We start from the raw sequence: 19580 nt of genomic DNA on the forward strand, positions 1-19580 counted from the left end.
TAACCCTGAATATGACATTGTTGCCTGACCATGCAGACAGGGCAAGACAACAACGCTTTGGCAATAGCAAACAGTTGGAATTCCCCTGACTGAATACTCTGCTTGTGTTTCCTTTACAGGGAAATATCTGGCAGACAACTAGTCACCACTGTTGTAAAATGGAACCCTTTCAACCATACAATGGCTTTTGACTGTGAGGATGATGAGAGACTTTTTATGAATTCTTCATTCGATACAAGTTACCAACTGAGAAACGTCTGAAACCTTACGCAGGGAGGGGTGACTGATGGCATAGCAGCAACAACAAGATGTGATGTAACACACACTGTCCACCAGGGTTCACCAGGGTATCACTTTATGTTTTAACTCACTCAATACAGTAGTCTCACTGTTGGAGTTTATGCAAGTAGTCACCGCCTTTTTCCATTTTGTGCACCTTGAGGGTTGTTGAGGTAAATTGTAATGTCTTTTGTCTGTAATGTTTTCGTTATGCGTCGGACCCCAGTAAGACTAGCTGTCGCCATTGGCATCGGCTAATGGCCATCCTAATCAAAAATAAAACAAATATTAATAAATCAAAATAATGAAAGATTATGGATTCAACACATTTACTCCCGTTTAGCAAAGTCATTTATCATTGGCAGCACAGACAGTTATCCAGCCTTATTTGTGAGAAGAATTGTATGTGATGATGGAAGATGCACTGGACAGATTTAAGTGAATAGATAGACACTGTTAACATGAATTGATAATTCAATTGATTACGACAAATACTCCATGTGCAGGGTTAGGATGACATTTTGATGGTTTTCTTTTATTTATTGGGTTGATTCAACTGATATGGTACCAGCTGGTACTGTACCAGCAAGTTGAGGCCCACAACTTGGGAGTCAATGTGGAGACAACGTTACTATGTATGTGGTGGTTGTGTGTTTGCTGGGAGGTCAAGTGGTTCATGTAATGGTTCACATTGTTTTCCTGATTGTGGATGACTAAAACAAAGCAGGCAGCCGTACAGGCTGAAAAGCAGAGTTGGCTTTGACCAGATTACATTTCTTTCTGGGTTCTGTTTTGTCCCTTTAGAGTTGTTGTGTCCAGGAGTCTGGTGAAGAGCATCTGCTAAATGACTAAAATGTAAATGCTAGAATTACATCAATTACTGGTTGGAAGTAGGTCTTAATGAGGTCATTTCAACCAGTTTTAACCCGTTTTGCCCGCTGGGAGGTATAACCGGAGGACATCAAAGAAGATGGAAAAGTGCTCCAAGAAGGATTTATCTAAAATAGAATAATAATGAATATTTAACGGAAGCCCCTAATGTTATGTTTCTTGTTTTTCCACCATGTGGAGTAAATAGATGTTTTATCATTTTCTAATAGCAATATATTGAAAATCAATTTGTAAAAAAGTGTAAATATGAAAAAAAGCTTCTTCGTATATCCCTTTGGACATATGGGTGTTTCTGTGTATTGTCAAATAAGATTGATGTTATACGGTTGGTGTTAGCCTTCACAATACATCACAGAACACATTTTTGTTTTATTTTATTTCTAATGTGGATTTCTTGTAAAATACTGACTGTCCAAATCTGCGTTACTCAAAAGGTTGTTTTTGGTTACCTTTTTACTCTACAATGCTAGTTAATTTATTTCAAGACATTTATGATGCCCAGCAGAACACAAAAGAGTCCCCCTCCTAATCCAATGCTATTCCGACCTAGACTGGTTAAACCAAACAGTAGTGAGTGTAGCGTTCAGTCTGATGTAACCAGGTTAATTCAGACCTACGCCTGTTATAGCTAGTAAGTGTACTATGTGATTGCCTTTACTGTAACTTTTAGTCATGTCATCGTGTTTGACCTTTCACCTGAAGATTTAACCTTTAACCTTTGGCATGAATCCCAACAACATTATCACACTTCCATTATATATTGCTGTAACGTCCTCCTATGTTTCCTCCTGACTTGCACACCAACAACAAATAGTTTTGTGTAACTATAATTGTTTTGCCCCTGCCCATCTCAAGGAGAAACATTTTAGTGTATTATTTTCACTTTATGACAATGGTGATAGAATTACCTCACATTTTATTACTTATTTCCAAATCAGTATATTCAAAATGACTCACAACCAATTACAAAATACAATTTTTATCCTTGATATAATCAAAAACTATGGTAAATGTATTTCAACTTTACTTTTTTGTCCTGGGTGCATTTGAGCCTTACTGGTCCTTTAAAAATAATTCACAAATACAAATAAACGTTTTTTCTGTCTGTATTTTATTCACTGCATAGGACACTGAATATGCAAACATGCCATGTACATTCCCCATCCAAAGATTTTAAGAGTAAATATATAAAAAGTTAATATAATGTAATACCTGTTTTACTTGGTAATAAAGAATGGGAGAATATTGGAAATTAAAATGGATGTCTTTATTATTTTTTACAATGCAATGTTACAGGCGCAGATGAATATACACTACTCTTTTGGATAGGCTATTGAATGTGCATTGCGTTGTTGTTGTTGTTGTTTTTGTCAGTTGTATTGCGCGCGCCAAACTGTAAAGGGTCCTTTTAAAGACCTAAGAATGCAGTTGGTGCAGGATAGGAAACCCCTCCTCCAAAACGGACGGTTGTCAGGACAACACAATGCGCTGAATCGCTACAATGTTTCCGCTTTGACTCGTGGAATTCTGAATAGGTAAGAGTGTTGTTATTTTGAGCTGAACAAAAATGGTTCAATGTTTCTGCTTGTAGGACTTTGTAATACACATGTTACAACATTCTGCTGCTGTCGTGTAGCTTTGCTAACAGGGTGAAACGTTGCACTTGGGGTTTATTCATTACGCCGATTCTGTTGCAAAACATTTCGTCTGTTGCAACAGAAACCGTTTACGCCAAACGGAAAATGTTTTGCAACGAAACGAGAGTTTATGGGTGTGTTCGTAAAGTCAATCTGGAGTGCCAGAGTGCGCACTGGGCGTTCGTAAATTCAGAGCATTATCAGATTGTCCGTTCGTAAATTCAGAGCGTTTCGGCTCTCGGAGCGTTCAGAGCGCACACTGGACGCTCTGGCCGAGGAGTAGGGTTGAACCTAGCGTTCTGACCTCACAATCATTGACACTCTTACTGACAGTTGTGGCTGTTTCGCGTGATGTATTGTTGTCTCTATCTTCTTGCACTATGTGCTGTTGTCTGTGGCCAATAATGTTTGTACCATGTTGTGCTGCTGCCATGTTGTTGTCATGTTGTGTTGCTGCCATGTTGTTGTCATGTTGTGTTGGTACCATGCTATGTTGTTGTCTTAGGTCTCTCTTTTTAAGTAGTGTTGTGGTGTCTCTCTTGTCGTGGTGTGTTTTGTCCTATATATTTTATTTTATTTTGTATTTTTAATCCAAGCCCCGTCCCAGCAGGATGCCTTTTGCCTTTTGGTAGGCCATTGTAAATAAGAATTTGTTCTTAACTGACTTGCCTAGTTAAATTAAGGTTAAATAAATAAAATAAAACAACGGCAGTCAAGTACCCAAGCTAACTGGCTAACGTTGGCTAGCTTGCAAGCTACTTCCAGACATAAATGAGAGAACACCTCATTCTGATCATTTTACTCGCCCTAGCAGAGTTGGTTAGGCTGTTTTCATGTTATCAAGAGCGTTGGTGACTGTAATTGTGCTGCTGGCAACAATTTAATTACGCTTTTTTTGCCTACGTTTACTGACACCGGCCACATTCAACGGGTGCTCTGGCACACTCAGACGAGAGTGCTCTGAAATTGGAGTAGATGGCCAGAGTGAATTTAAGAACACAGCCTAAATGGTTAAACGGTTTCCGTTGCAAGTCATTATGAATGCACTCTCCTGCTCAAATGTGAATGAACGTTCTCCCAGTTGTAGTTGTTTCACATGGTCGAGCAACTGAGCAAGTTTTCACATTTTGGGAGAAACAATTCGCCAAGTAGGCACAACAATAGGCCTATATTGCCCTGTTCAGTGCATTATGCATTCAATTACCTTTTTGAAACCTTCAAGAGGAGACTGATAGAATTCTCACAATGTCTCATTTAGGCCTATAGCTACTATACTATTTACTTAGTTGGAACTGATAAATGTCTTGTGTGTGTTATTATTTATCTGTTTGTGTTGACATGGTTACCATCAACTACACTATAAGATACACAAATCGTTTTAGCCTTGAATGTGTTTAGGTGCCTAATACAAAGCTTTCCCCCTATAATGATTAGCTAGACAACAGGCAGAGTAATGTCTGATTTAGCAAAAGAAAAGGCAGCTCGTCTTCTGAAGAAGAGAGGTAGTGTGTCATCTCTTGGCAGCCATGATGTCAGAGCCAAGGAAACAAGGGACAAGACCAAGGAGTGAGTACTCTTCTGGAGTTAAGCATTTAGCTCAAATTATTGAAGAATTTCAGACTTCATTTATTTATCCAGATCAATTAGTTATTTTATTTTCTCTGATGGAAGATTTGCCCTCATGATATTAAAGTTACATTCAAATGCTTGAGGTAGAAGTTGCCCTAGCCACAGATCTAGGATCAGATCAGTAGATGCCCTACTCCCAATCCTAACCCAATACAACCATTAGGGAGATGGAAAAATATCTGACCCTGTATCAGTGGTTGAGGACAACTTCTCAAACACATACCTTTTTGTGTTCTTCCACTGAATCTGAATACATATGGATCTTGACTTGCAGTTCTATAAGCACCGTATCCTATATCGATGAGCCTGGTCACCATGACGATAACCCTCGACCCGCAGTACAGATGGAGAACACCTTCCAATTGGGTGAGGCCTTTATTTTCACCACATGGTAACCAGTGCTAGCCTGGCCCCAGATCTCTCTCTGTTTGACGTGACAATGACCATAGTTGGTAAGACGACACAAACAGACCTGGGATCAGGCTAATAATGACATTCTTATTTGAAGGAGTGGTTAGTTGGGCTACTATAGCCTTACATTACCATACGGCCAAGTCTTGTTCATCACTCGGCGAGGAAGCCTGGAAGCTACTTGGATTATAATTGAGTAATTCCATTGTGGTTACTCAGTAACTACATCGCATTGGTGTAACATTATGTGAAACGTTATGCCCCCCTCTTGAATAGCACCATATCGACGCTTCCCTGTTCTCACGGTCAATGACATCCTGAAGGATGTGCTCGCAAGTTACCTGCAAGAGGAGAAGTATGAAGCTGAGCTCTGTCGGCAGATGACAAAGACCATATCCGAGGTAATATTGATTGTCATTAAAGAATGCCTTTGCTTATGCAGAGCAAATCATGAAATGATTCAAGAGTTATTATTTTATTATTATTTCAGACGAGATTGGTATCTGTACAATTTGAGGTACCTGGTAGCCTAGATGCCAGACTGCTTCTACATTCACCTTACCCTATATCATTGCCCTAGCCTGGTCCCAGATCTGTTTGCTATCTTGCCAATTCCTATGGTCATATCGTAGCAAGCTAATATCGTTGCCCTACCATAATGTCAAATTGGCTTAACATATTGTCAGGCACACAGGCTAACAGTCTTGCATCTTTTGGCTTCAATTTCCAAGGAGTTGTTTATTGTCATGTATGGTTGATCTTAACATTGAAATAGAAATAGCTTCACCAACAGCTCTCTGATTCACCTTACAGTGTACATGGCCACAGTCATGCCACAAAAAAACGCCCGATTGCCAAAAAGTGACCGGCTGAGAGTTGAATGGCTGCTAGCGTTCCCTTTCTCCCTTTCAGTCTGTGCCTCTTCCTTGTCCTGTAGGTGATCAAAGCCAGGGTGAAGGATCTGATGGTTCCCCGCTATAAGATCATTGTTCTAATCAGCATCGGACAGCTCAGTGACCAGAACATGCGCATCGGGAGCCGCTGCCTGTGGGACGCCTCCAACGATACCTTCTCCTCGCACACCTTCAAGAACAGCTCTCTCTTCGCCGTGGCCAACGTCTACGCTGTTTACTTTGAGTGAGTCGCCAACCACAGTCACAGATGACTGCCTTGGACTGTGGGTACTCACGTCCTATATAGTCCTATGTAGTCCGTCATAAGGGCTACATAACAGTGTTATAAGCATGACATAATTGATTTGGTAAAAAGTAATGACTGTTGGTGTCAGTTTATGACAACTGTGATGACACAAATAATGTTTTGATCAGTTAATTGGGCAGGTTTAAAGCTAGCCAACTGGCTTGTGTCGTGACAGTGTGAAGCCGATTGCCATAAAGGGACACCAGCTGTAATGTCGTTGTCATGACAGTCTTATAAAACCCTTATGACCGAGCGTTCAAGTAAAGTGTAACCAAATTGCCTATGTTCAATTTCTGTGTTCATACCACAGAATGTGGGTAATCTAAAGTGTCTATCACGTGTATGATGTTCATTTGCATATCATGGAGAATGGTTGTGTGGAAGTGCTGTGAAACCTTCAAAATGAAGGTCATGCCTAGAGCATTGTGGTTTTTGTCAAACAAACGTATCAAGGAAGTATCATCGGCAATAAGAATATAGTCTCAGGTAAAAGGAAATAAGTTCATACCGTAGTCTGAATATCTTTCTTGAAATTATTAATTTTGGTTACATATGTTATTGTCTGTATAATAATGTACCAATTCTGTATAATACAGCATTTCCTGATCATTTAAATCTCAAATAGCTTTTGGAATCACTGTGGCACATCGTCACACACTGTCTTCTAGCATATTTTGAATATTGCTCTCAGATTTTTGAGGGCATGTTTGATATTTTTAGGAAACTTAGACTAAAGAAATAGTCAAAGTTTCATCCTGAGAGGCAAAGTCTGTACAGTTCTCATACAGACCTCATTCAGCGGAAATGTTATTGAACTGATGACTCATGGGTTTTCAGTATCATAACTTGCTGATATAATTTGCTGATCTTGTCACAACTCGCTGAATAGATTATTGGTTTTGTACAGTTGTCCAGTCAAATGTCTACTTGCTGACTGTGACCCATTCACTTTGGTTAGCTAAAATGCCCCATTGTACAACATGTATTGGCTCTTGTTGTATTAACCAAAGTCAGGTCAATGATAATAAAGCAATCTGAGGAGATATCACAGTGGTTACAAGTGCAGTGTTTATTGCTGATAAGATCAATGAGGGAATTGCATTGAAAGTCAAGATAAAAGTAAAATGAAAGTCATTGGAATTAATGATATCTTTAGCTGACATCCATTGAAAGCCAACCAACTATATTGAATAAGGACTATTTTCTAACAAACATTAACGCCAAGTCGCCAATGTCTGCACATTGGCCCCTAGCACATGATTGTAAGGTCACTCTTCCGACAGCCCAGTTGACAGCACACGGTGGACAGGGCTTCGTTCAAGTCTCGTCGTCTCTGGTCCACCACAGGCTCGGCCCCCCAGGGTTTTAGACCATTCTGGTCCACCATTCCTGGACAACCAGAACACCGACTGTTATCAATGTTACGGAATATTTTCTAAACTGTTAATGTACGCAACCAGTGTCTGTTCTTGCTTCATTCTATTGGCAAACTATTATAAAACTTCACAAACATTTACAAACATGTAACCCAAATCATAGCTGCAGGTTGTATGATGATTTATCGTTCAAGTTTACCTTATGGCATATGGCAAAATACATTGCTTGAGTGTTGAGTTATATTTCTAATCTTGTAACAAATGCTACTAGTATGACACTGATTTTCAAATAATTAGTATGACCATAGAGATACAATATCATGGAGTTCTGTGTAATTCCGTGATACTGACCATTTATGTCCTCTACTGGAAGCCTTCTCCACCTTGACCCTCCACAGGTGTACACCACGGCCCTCAGGAACTCCCGTCCACAGAGTCGCACAACGCTCACAGTCGCACCGTCCTCCATTCGAACCTCCCCTACACACAGCACACACAGCAGCAGCAGAGAGAACAACTGGGACTTCATGGTGGCTCTGTGGATCAAGATGCTGTAGATTGTGGATTCACTACACACCGTTTCTGTCTCTCTGAAGACACCTGTCTGGTCTCCCTTTTTATATAGGCTCTCTAGTTATGTCATGCTTTCCTAAAGTATTTTCAGGTGTGTCATACGTGCTGTGATGGTGACGTGCATCCTATCTGGTTAGCATCATCTGCAGATGATATTTAGTTTTTTGATAGTGGGTGAGTTTATTGCCATGCTCTGGTAAAGTGTTCCTTAATGAGGGTATCTTGATATAGATACAGATATAGATATCCGGCCATCGTAAAACAGATTCAGGCAATGGCCTTCCACATAGCAACATAGTGGTATTTGTGGCAATTTTCTCATCACAATGTCAACATTTCCCAGAAAGGACTTGACAGCATTTTTGGATCTCACGATATTTGGTCAGTTTTCTGAGTCACACATGTTTGCTCCTCAATTATGGTAAATTAAATGCAGGTAATTGTAGGCAATTACCTTTTCATAGCAATAAGAAACATAGGTAGAATTATAATCCCTTGAAATTATGACAACCACACTTCTGTGAAAAACGGTCCCCTTTACCACTATTTCACAGTTTTAGTTAAATAAAGTTTCAATAAAACAAAAGCAATAAACTTGTATTTCTCCTCCAAAAAGGTAACAGTCTATGTGAAACCGTTTGATGTATCAGTATAACATCAAATTATGGTCAGCTAATTTTGGTGATAGCTAACTTAGACTAACATCTGTAGCTTCAGTATTTTTCTGATACTCTCTCAGAAGAAGATTGTAAATCAAGATATTAACCCTAACCCCTACACTAACATAACCATTTTAAATTCCAATTTCAATGGGGGAAGGGACGTCCCAAGGATCCCAGATAGCACGACCCGCGGCGCAAGTCTATCCGGGAAATCGCTGACCCCCAATGTGACCCTACAGAATTTCAAACATGGCGGAGGTAGGACGCAAAGTCTAATAAATATTCGGGAAAATAACTATGTTTTTAGGTTTATAGAGTTGATTCTGTCGGGTGCACATGCTCCAAATGAGAAGCGACAAATATTTACTAATATACGGAGAAGCGATATACATTTTAAAATATTAAACTTGTCTAATTTCCAGAAATTGTATTTTGCAAACTTCAGTTTAGCAATGATGCCTGGCTAGTTAGCTCGATGGCTATGCTAAGCTAGCTAGCTATGTAGCCTGTTGTTGGGGAAGCTTGGCTGACTACGAGCGTTAAAACGTTACCCACTCGAAAATATAAAAGTTCATATTTTAGAATGCTATTGCATATTTTTTTGACCTGGTGGTATTCTGCGTACTGAAAGCGACACTAGGTATCTAGCTAATTATGTGATTAGGTAACTAACGTTAACTGAGGCAGGGGGCTAGCAAATAGCTATCGTTCAAAGTGTCCACATTGTGAGAGAACAACCCATTTGTTTATCGCTCTCTTGAAATGCTTGATTTGACTTGTTTCAATTCTGGCCTGATCATCAGAGGTCTCCTTGTTAGAACCAAAAAAGCTACAGTCACTGATGTCTATTTTTAGCCAACAAGGAGCCAGTCGTAAGTTTCAGGCGCGCTTTTACTTTGACTTCCATCCACTACCCTACTAGCAGACAGATGATCAGTTTAATGTATCGTAGTTCCTATTTACGTTTTTGTTCAGGCTTTTTGTCCGTAGACGACACTGGCCTCGCCCAGAAAACCGCATAATTCACTGAAAGTATCTCTGAACCGAAAAGTTATAGCAAAGTTACAGCTATGTGTGTTGTATTTGTGTATCTGGTTCTGACTAATCTTGAGTGTTTTGTTTTAGCCCTCCGTTGGGAGTACGAGCCCAGGTAAATATTATTGTGTATTTTCTAATGGTTATGTGTACTTTTGAATCCCTCATTAGAACATTAACCTTTATGAAGTAAAATTGGACTGAACAAATCCCACTGTCATAATATTGTTAGTTATAAACCATGAAGCACTTTATCATCGACTATCTCCTCTTAAAATTTCGCGGTGTGTTTTTCCTCAGGAGGTTCAGCAGAGGACCATGAGTTTGATCCTTCAGCAGATATGCTCGTCCATGACTTTGACGATGAACGCACACTGGAAGAGGAGGAGAGGCTCGAGGGAGAGACCAACTTTAGCAATGAGATCGACGACCTTGCCCGGGTGCGTCTCAAAATCATTTCATTTAGTGAATTGAAAGTTATCTCGGGTTGTATTCATGCACTGGAAGAAGATGGACTGAAACAGGGAGGGACTACCTGAATTTGTCCAAGATTAAACACTTGTTTTTGTTTTACGTTGCAAAACCTTTTCATACCCTAATGACTATGGCCCTGGGAACAGTAATCTGTTAGTTATATATAAACTCAGTAAAAAGAAGAAGAAACATGCCAGGCGTTGTAGGGAGGTCATACATGCACGTGGAGGCCACACACACTACTGAGACTCATTTTGACTTGTTTTAAGGACATTACATCAAAGTTGGATCAGCCTGTAGTGTGGTTTTCCACTTTAATTTTGAGGGTGACTCCAAATCCAGACCTCCATGGGTTGATACATTTGATTTCCATTGATACTTTTTGTGATTTTGTTGTCAGCACATTCAACTATGTAAAGAAAAAAGTATTTAATAAGATTATTTCATTCATTCAGATCTAGGATGTGTTATTTTAGTGTTCCATTTATTTTTTTTAAGCAGTGTATATACACATCAGATGTATCAACCCATGGAGGTCTGGATTTGGAGTCACCCTCAAAATTAAAGTGGAAAACCACACTACAGGCTGATCCAACTTTGATGTAATGTCCTTAAAACAAGTCAAAATGAGGCTCAGTAGTGTGTGTGGCCTCCACGTGCCTGTATGACCTCCCTACAACGCCTGGGCATGCTCCTGATGAGGTGGCGGATGGTGTCCTGAGGGATCTCCTCCCACACCTGGACTAAAGCATCCGCCAACTCCTGGACAGTCTGTGGTGCAACGTGGCGTTGGTGGATGGAGCGAGACATGATGTCCAAGATGTGCTCAATTGGATTCAGGTCTGGGGAACGGGCGGGCCAGTCCATAGCATCAATGCCTTCCTCTTGCAGGAACTGCTGACACACTCCAGCCACATGAGGTCTAGCATTGTCTTGCATTAGGAGGAACCCAGGGCCAACCGCACCAGCATATGGTCTCACAAGGGGTCTGAGGATCTCATCTCGGTACCTAATGGCAGTCAGGCTACCTCTGGCGAGCACATGGAGGGCTGTGCGGCCCCCCAAAGAAATGCCACCCCACACCATGACTGACCCACCGCCAAACCGGTCATGCTGGAGGATGTTGCAGGCAGCAGAACGTTCTCTACAGTGTCTCCAGACTCTGTCATGTGCTCAGTGTGAACCTGCTTTCATCTGTGAAGAGCACAGGGCGCCAGTGGCGAATTTGCCAATCTTGGTGTTCTCTGGCAAATGCCAAACGTCCTGCACGGTGTTCGGCTGTAAGCACAACCCCCACCTGTGGACGTCGGGCCCTCATACCACCCTCACGGAGTCTGTTTCTGACCGTTTGAGCAGACACATGCACATTTGTGGCCTGCTGGAGGTCATTTTGCAGGGCTCTGGCAGTGCTCCTCCTGCTCCTCCTTGCACAAAGGCGGAGGTAGCAGTCCTGCTGCTGGGTTGTTGCCCTCCACGGCCTCCTCCACGTCTCCTGATGTACTGGCCTGTCTCCTGGTAGCGCCTCCATGCTCTGGACACTACGCTGACAGACACAGCAAACCTTCTTGCCACAGCTCGCATTGATGTGCCATCCTGGATGAGCTGCACTACCTGAGCCACTTGTGTGGGTTGTAGACTCCGTCTCATGCTACCACTAGAGTGAAAGCACCGCCAGCATTCAAAAGTGACCAAAACATCAGCCAGGAAGCATAGGAACTGAGAAGTGGTCTGTGGTCACCACCTGCAAAACCAGTCCTTTATTGGGGGTGTCTTGCTAATTGCCTATAATTTCCACCTGTTGTCTATTCCATTTGCACAACAGCATGGACATTTATTGTCAATCAGTGTTGCTTCCTAAGTGGACAGATTAATTTCACAGAAGTGTGATTGACTTGGAGTTACATTGTGTTGTTTAAGTGTTCCCTTTATTTTTTTTGAGCAGTGTATATACTATTTCATCCCTATTCTTGCATAGTTTTACAAGTGATTTATGTTAGAAGGCAACACTTAAATATTGATAATATGAATCTAGTCTATTTTTAAGTGTAATCCACTGAATTCAGTGTGCAACAAAATATATATTTGTTTTTTTTTCCATTTGTGCCATAGGAGGGAGAGATGCCCATTCATGAGTTGTTGAGTATGTACGGATGTGGCGGTGGTTCACCCGCAGATGAAGAGGAGGAGGAAGAAGACTTTGAGGATGAAGAGGAGTTGGAGGATGAGGAAGAGGAGGAGGAAGAGGATCTGGACAATGATGAAAGCAGTAGAAGCACTGGCGAGCTGAAGAGGAATAAGGTGAGTGCCATGAATCTCCTGAAATAACAGGATATCAACCAACACACTCATAAAGAAGGAATGCTTGTTGGCACCTTACTGCTCTAATTTGATTGTTATAAAGCACCACTACATATTCTACAACCAACATGGTTGACATATTCAGTCAGAAATTTATAGTTACAAATCTTCTGATGATAGAGTGGCGCAGTGGTCTAAGGCACTAAGGCTGCAGTGCTAACTGTGCCACTAGAGATCCTGGTTCGAATCCAGGCTCTGTCGCAGCCGGCCGCGACCGGGAGACTAATGGGCGGCGCACAATTGGTCCAGGGTAGGGGAGGGAATGGCCGGCAGGGATGTAGCTCAGTTGATAGAGCATGGCGTTTGCAACGCCAGGGTTGTGGGTTCGATTCCCACGGGGGGCCAGTATAAAAAAAAATATATATATATATATGTATTCACTAACTGTAAGTCGCTCTGGATAAGAGCGTCTGCTAAATGACTAAAATGTAAATGTAATGCATCTAGTGAGCGTTGATGCTGATGTCACTGTTTCATATATGAGTAATGAATGTTGATTTTGTTGTTTCAAAGGGTAGGATGTCCAATCAAAAACGCATATTTTGACCAAATGGGTAAAATAATGTTAAAGATGTAGATACTCTATGAAAACCAACGGTCCAAACCTCATGTCTCTATCATAATCCGGTCAAAAGTGATTGGAGTTTTTAGCCTTGTAGGATGGCCAGAATTAGGGTGACTAAATCAAAGGAGGCCAGAGAAACAGCGGTCAAACATCAGGAAAATAGCATTGCGTCAGCTTGGCTGGGTGCTGTGCGACAATTAAGGCTAACTGACAGGCTCACTGTTGAACTCGTCATCTTTCTTCCCAAATCTAGAGGTAAGATGGATATCGATTTTGAGACATGACATGTAGTATTTTCATATTTTAGTATACTTTTTGTTGTTTTTTCCCTCACAAAAACAAGCGTAGCTCTGAAATGTCAACGGAGCACTGAGCGTATCGCAAGGTTTTTATTTTCAAAGCCTTTTACATTTAATTCAGTTTGTGTCATGATAATTTGGCTTTTTGCGACCGACGGAAACAACTTTGCAGATGACTACCACATGTAAAATCCTAAAAAGTCATTGCAAGAAAGCACACCGCTCTGTCAACAGAGCTTGGTGATAATTATTGGATGTATTAGGTTACGAAATCAGACTTTTTTGATATAATGTTAATGATATGTCCTGTGTCCGTAATGGGTCCGCGGTCAAACAACCACCCCTCATCACTGTCAAACGCTCCCTAAAACACTTTAGCGAGCAGGCCTTCCTAATTGACCTGGCCCGGGTATCCTGGATGGATATTGAACTCATTCCGTCAGTAGAGGATGCCTGGTTGTTCTTTAAAAGTGCTTTCCTCTCAATCTTAAATAAGCATGCCCCATTCAAAAAAGTCAGAACTAAGAACAGATATAGCCCCTGGTTCTCCTCAGACTTGACTGCCCTTGACCAGCACAAAAACATCCTGTGGCGTACTGCATTAGCATCGAACAGCCCCCGCGATATGCAACTTTTCAGGGAAGTCAGGAACCAATATACACAATCAGTTAGAAAGCAAAGGCTAGCTTTTTCAAAGAGAAATTTGCATCCTGTAGCACTAACTCCAAAAAGTTTTGGGACACTGTAAAGTCCATGGAGAATAAGAGCACCTCCTCCCAACTGCCCACTGCACTGAGGCTAGGAAACACTGTCACCACCGATAAATCTACAATAATCGAGAATTTCAACAAGCATTTTGCTACGGCTGGCCATGCTTTCCACCTGGCTACCACTACCCCGGCCACCAGCTCTGCACCCTCCGCTGCAACTTGCCCATGCCCCCCCCGCTTCTCCTTTACCCAAATTCAGACAGCTGATGTTCTGAAAGAGTTGAAAAATCTGGACCCCTACAAATCAGCTGGGCTAGACAATCTGGACCCTTTCTTTCTAAAATTAGCTGCCAAAATTTTCGCAACCCCTATTACTAGCCTGTTCAACCTCTCTTTCGTAACGTCTGAGATCCCCAGAGATTGGAAAGCTGCCGCGGTCATCCCCCTCTTCAAAGGGGGTGACACTCTAGATCCGAACTGTTACAGACCTATATCCATCCTGCCCTGCCTTTCGAAAGTTTTTGAAAGCCAAGTTAACAAACAGATCACCGACCATTTCGAATCCAACCGTACCTTCTCCGCTATGCAATCCGGTTTCCGAGCTGGTCATGGGTGCACCTCAGCCACGCTCAAGGTCCTAAACGATATTATAACCGCGATCGATAAAAGACAGTACTGCGCAGCCGTCTTCATCGACCTGCCGAAGGCTTTCGACTCTGTCAACCACCGCATTCTTATTGGCAGACTAAATAGCCTTGATTTCTCAAATGACTGCCTCGCCTGGTTCACCAACTACTTCTCAGATAGAGTTCAATGTGTCAAATCGGAGGGCCTGTTGTCTGGACCTATGGCAGTCTCTATGGGGGTGCCACAGGGTTCAATTCTCGGGCCGACTCTTCTCTGTGTATATCAATGATGTTGCTCTTGCTGCTGGTGACGCTCGGATCCACCTCTACGCAGACGACACCATTTTGTATACATCTGGCCCTTCATTGGACACTATGTTAACAAACCTCCAAACGAGCTTCAACGCCATACAACACCTTCCGTAGCCTCCAACTGCTCTTAAACACTAGTAAAACTAAATGCATGCTCTTCAACCGAACGCTGCGTGCACCCGCCCGCCCGACTAGAATCACTACTCTCGGCGGGTCTGACCTAGAGTATGTGGACAACTACAAATACCTAGGTGTCTGGTTAGACTGAAAGCTCTCCTTCCAGACTCACATTAAGCATCTCCAATCAAAAGTTAGATCTAGAATCGTCTTCCTATTTCGCAACAAAGCCTCCTTCACTCATGCTGCCAAACATGCCATCGTAAAACTGACTATCCTACCGATCCTTGATTTTGGCGATGTCATTTACAAAATAGCCTCCAACACTCTACTCAGCAAATTGGATGTAGTCTATTACAGTGCCATCCGTTTTGTCACCAAAGCCCCATATACTACCCACCATTGTGACCTGTACGCTCTTGTTGGCTGGCCCTCACTACATATTCGTCGCCAAACCCACTGGCTCCAGGTCATCTATAAATCACTGCTAGGCAAATCCCCGTCTTATCTTAGCTCACTGGTCACCATAGCAACACCCAACCGTAGTCTGCGCTCCAGCAGGTATATCTCACTGGTCATCCCCAAAGCCAACACCTCCTTTGGCCGCCATTCCTTCCAGTTCTCTGCTGCCATTGACTGGAACGAACTGCAAAAATCTCTGAAGCTGGAGACTCTTATCTCCCTCACTAACTTTAGGCGTCAGTTGTCAGAGCAGCTTACCGATCACTGCACCTGTACACAGCCCATCTGTAATTAGCCCATCCAACTTCATCCCCATATTGTTATTTATTTAGCTAATTTGCACCCCAGTATCTCTATTTGCACATCATCTTTTGCACATCTAACATTCCAGTGTTAATACGAAATTACACTATAATAACTATTTTACACTATAGCGTATTTATTGCCTTACCTCCATAACTTACTACATTCGCACACACTGTATATATATTTTCTGTTGTATTTTTGATTTTATGTTTTGTTTACCCCATATGTAACTCTGTGTTGTTGTTTTTATCGCACTGCTTTGCTTTATCTTGGCCAGGTCGCAGTTGTAAATGAGAACTTGTTCTCAACTGGCTTACCTGGTTAAATAAAGGTGGGGGGGAAAAAAAAGAAAAAACTAAAAATACGTTAAAGAAACTATTCAGAACATGAAGAATCATATTTGTCTTGGTAAAATGTATTTTATAACACAAGGAAAGGAAATGTCAACACCAAAGCGCGTTTCTCCCACTCTGGGCAGAGTGGGTGGACACCCTACAAAGGGGCTTCTTTGAATGTAATGTACCATTGGGGATAAATCTGTGTGTAATGCTTTGGGGGGTGTGTGTGTTCAGACCGAGAGGGTGAAGATCTCGTCAGGACTGGGGAACGAGAACCAGTTGTCCAGCGAGGGTCGCACGCGCTCCGTCAAATCCCACGGCACGGCAGAGCTGATACGCGGATCACAGACGCTCAAGTACTTTGAAAGTATGCACCTTTGCTTCCATTACCGAAAAACACGCTTTTTATATTGGATAGTTTGTGAGATCTTTATTCTACAGTGCCTTCAGAAAGTGTTCATACCCCTTGACTTATTCCACATTTTGTTGTGTTACAGCCTGAATTCAGAATGGACTAAATAGATTTTCTCACCCATCTACACAATACCCCATAATGACAAAGTGAAAACATGTTTCTAGAAATGTTAGCAAATGTATTGAAATTGAAATGCAGAAATATCTAATTTACATACAATGAGGGAAAGAAGTATTTGATCCCCTACTGATTTTGTACGTTTGTCCACTGACAAAGACATGATCAGTCTATAATTTTAATGGTAGGTTTATTTTAACAGTGAGAGACAGAATAACAACAAACAAATCCAGAAAAACGCATGTCAAAAATGTTATAAATTGATTTGCATTTTAATGAGGGAAATAAGTATTTGACCCCTCTGCAAAACATGACTTAGTACTTGGTGGCAAAACCCTTGTTGGCAATCACAGAGGTCAGACGTTTCTTGTAGTTGGCCACCAGGTTTGCACACATCTCAGGAGGGATTTTGTCCCACTCCTCTTTGCAGATCTTCTCCAAGTCATTAAGGTTTCGAGGCTGACGTTTGGCAACTCGAACCTTCAGCTCCCTCCACAGATTTTCTATGGGATTAAGGTCTGGAGACTGGCTAGGCCACTCCAGGACCTTAATGTGCTTCTTCTTGAGCCACTCCTTTGTTGCCTTGGCCGTGTGTTTTGGGTCATTGTCATGCTGGAATACCAATCCACGACCCATTTTCAATGCCCTCGCTGAGGGAAGGAGGTTCTCACCCAAGGTTCTCACCCTCCTCCTCCAAACACGGCGAGTTGAGTTGATGCCAAAGAGCTCGATTTTGATCTCATCTGACCACAACACTTTCACCCAGTTCTCCTCTGAATCATTCCGATGTTCATTGGCAAACTTCTGACGGGCCTGTATATGTGCTTTCTTGAGCAGGGGGACCTTGCGGGTGCTGCAGGGTTTCAGTCTTTCACGGCGTAGTGTGTTACCAATTGTTTTCTTGGTGACTAGGGTCCCAGCTGCCTTGAGATCATTGACAAGATCCTCCTGTGTAGTTCTGGGCTGATTCCTCACCGTTCTCATGATCATTGCAAATCCACGAGGTGAGATCTTGCATGGAGCCCCAGGCCGAAGGAGATTGACAGTTATTTTGTGTTTCTTCCATTTGCGAATAATGGCACCAACTGTTGTCACCTTCTCACCAAGTTGCTTGGCGATGGTCTTGTAGCCCATTCCAGCCTTGTGTAGGTCTACAATCTTGTCCCTGACATCCTTGGAGAACTCTTTGGTCTTGGCCATTTTGGAGAGTTTGGAATCTGATTGATTGATTGCTTCTGTGGACAGGTGTCTTTTATACAGGTAACAAGCTGAGATTAGGAGCACTCCCTTTAAGAGTGTGCTCCTAATCTCAGCTCGTTACCTGTATAAAAGACACCTGGGAGCCAGAAATCTTTCTGATGGAGAGGGGGTCAAATACTTATTTCCCTCATTAAAATGCAAATCAATTTATAAAATTTTTGACATGCGTTTTTCAGGATTTTGTTGTTGTTATTCTGTCACTCACTGTTATAGACTGATCATTTCTTTGTCAGTGGGCAAACGTACAAAATCAGCAGGGGATCAAATACTTTTTGCCCTCACTGTAAGTATTCACACCCCTTAGTCAATACATGTTAGTATCACCTTTGGCAGCGATTGCAGCTTTGCGTCTTTCTGGGTAAGTCTAACAGCTTTGCACACCTGGATTGTACAATATTTGCACGTTATTCTTTTTAAAATTCTTCAAGCTCTGTCAAGTTGGTTGTTGATCATTGTTAGACAGCCATTTTCAGGTCTTGCCATAGATTTTCAAGCCAATTTAAGTAAAAACTCGGGAACATTCAATGTCGTCTTGGTAAGCAACTCCGGTGTATATTTAACCTTGTGTTTTAGGTTATTGACCTGCTGAAAGGTGAATCTGTCTACCAGAATCTGTTGGAAAGCAGACTGAACCAGGTTTTCCTTTATAGGATTTTGCCTGTGCTTAGCTCTATTCCGTTTATTTTTATCCTAGAAAACTCCCTAGTCCTTGCCGATGACAAGCATACCTATAACATGATGCAGCCACCATGCTTGAAAATATGAAGAGTGGTACTTAGAGATGTGTTGTGTTGGATTTGCCCCAAACAACCCTTTGTGTTCAGGATATAAAGTACATTTTTTGCCAAATTTTTTGTAGTTTTACTTTAGTGCCTTATTGCAAACAGGATGCATGTTTTGGAATATGTTTTATTCTGTACAGTATTCCTTCCTTTCACTGTCATTTAGGTCAGTATTGTGGAGTAGATTTCTCCTATCACAGCCATTAAACCTCTAACTGTTTTAAAGTCACCATTGGCCTCATGGTGAAATCCCTGAGCGGTTTCCTTCCTCTCCGGTAACTGAGTTAGGAATGACGTCTGTGTCTTTGTAGTGACTGGGTGTATTGATACTCCATCCAAAGTGTAATTAATAACTTCACCATGCTCAAAGGGATATTCAATGTCTGCTTTTTTTTTTTTTTACCCATCTCCCTGGTCTTTGTAGTTGTTTCTGTTTGAAATTCACTGCTTGACTGAGGGACCTTACAGATAATTTGATGTGTGGGGTACCGAGATGAGGTAGACTTTCAAAAGTCCTGTTAAACACTATTATTGCACACAGTGAGACTTGTTAAGCACATTTTTACTCCTGAACTTATTTAGGCTTGCCGTAACAACAAAGGGGTTGAATACTTATTGACTCAAGTCATTTCAGCTTTTCATTTGTAAAAAAAAACAAAAAACATAATTCCACTTTGACATTATGGGGTATTGTGTGTAGGCCAGTGACACAATTTTCAATTTAATCCATTTAAAATTCAGGCTGT

At 41.7% G+C, this 19580-nt stretch overlaps 4 protein-coding genes across 7 annotated transcripts in view; 3 read left to right on the forward strand and 1 right to left on the reverse strand.

Annotated features, from left to right (window-relative positions):
- Window positions 1-2422, forward strand: part of LOC121580673 (SH3-containing GRB2-like protein 3-interacting protein 1) — a 65795-nt gene extending 63373 nt beyond the window's left edge. For all 4 annotated transcript variants that reach the window (XM_041895654.1, XM_041895655.1, XM_041895657.1 and 1 more), the window contains one exon: window positions 120-2422. In XM_041895654.1, the coding sequence (XP_041751588.1) occupies window positions 120-142 (23 nt within the window). In that variant the 3' untranslated portion in view covers window positions 143-2422. The remainder of the gene's footprint in view (window positions 1-119) is intronic.
- A 127-nt stretch (window positions 2423-2549) lies between these two features.
- dynlt5 (dynein light chain Tctex-type family member 5) lies at window positions 2550-7091 on the forward strand. Its single transcript, XM_041895658.1, has 5 exons — window positions 2550-2705; window positions 4242-4373; window positions 4711-4802; window positions 5124-5248; window positions 5785-7091. Exons 2-5 carry the CDS (start codon window positions 4261-4263, stop codon window positions 5986-5988), a joined length of 534 nt encoding a protein of 177 aa, XP_041751592.1. The 5' UTR covers window positions 2550-2705; window positions 4242-4260; the 3' UTR covers window positions 5989-7091.
- Window positions 7092-7097: 6 nt separating this feature from the next.
- Window positions 7098-8050, reverse strand: insl5b (insulin-like 5b). Its single transcript, XM_041895659.2, has 2 exons — window positions 7775-8050; window positions 7098-7436 (listed from the first exon to the last, which is right to left on the reverse strand). Exons 1-2 carry the CDS (start codon window positions 7950-7952, stop codon window positions 7297-7299), a joined length of 318 nt encoding a protein of 105 aa, XP_041751593.1. The 5' UTR covers window positions 7953-8050; the 3' UTR covers window positions 7098-7296.
- Window positions 8051-8818: 768 nt separating this feature from the next.
- The window catches only part of LOC121580676 (mesoderm induction early response protein 1-like), a 40299-nt gene continuing 29537 nt past the window's right edge, over window positions 8819-19580 (forward strand). Inside the window, exons 1-5 of the mRNA XM_041895660.2 lie at window positions 8819-8916; window positions 9784-9808; window positions 9994-10133; window positions 12277-12465; window positions 16495-16627. Coding sequence (XP_041751594.2) covers window positions 8908-8916; window positions 9784-9808; window positions 9994-10133; window positions 12277-12465; window positions 16495-16627 — 496 coding nt within the window. The 5' untranslated portion in view covers window positions 8819-8907. The remainder of the gene's footprint in view (window positions 8917-9783; window positions 9809-9993; window positions 10134-12276; window positions 12466-16494; window positions 16628-19580) is intronic.

This window comes from Coregonus clupeaformis, chromosome 14 (assembly GCF_020615455.1).
Source record: "Coregonus clupeaformis isolate EN_2021a chromosome 14, ASM2061545v1, whole genome shotgun sequence".
NCBI classification, from domain to species: Eukaryota; Metazoa; Chordata; class Actinopteri; order Salmoniformes; family Salmonidae; genus Coregonus; species Coregonus clupeaformis.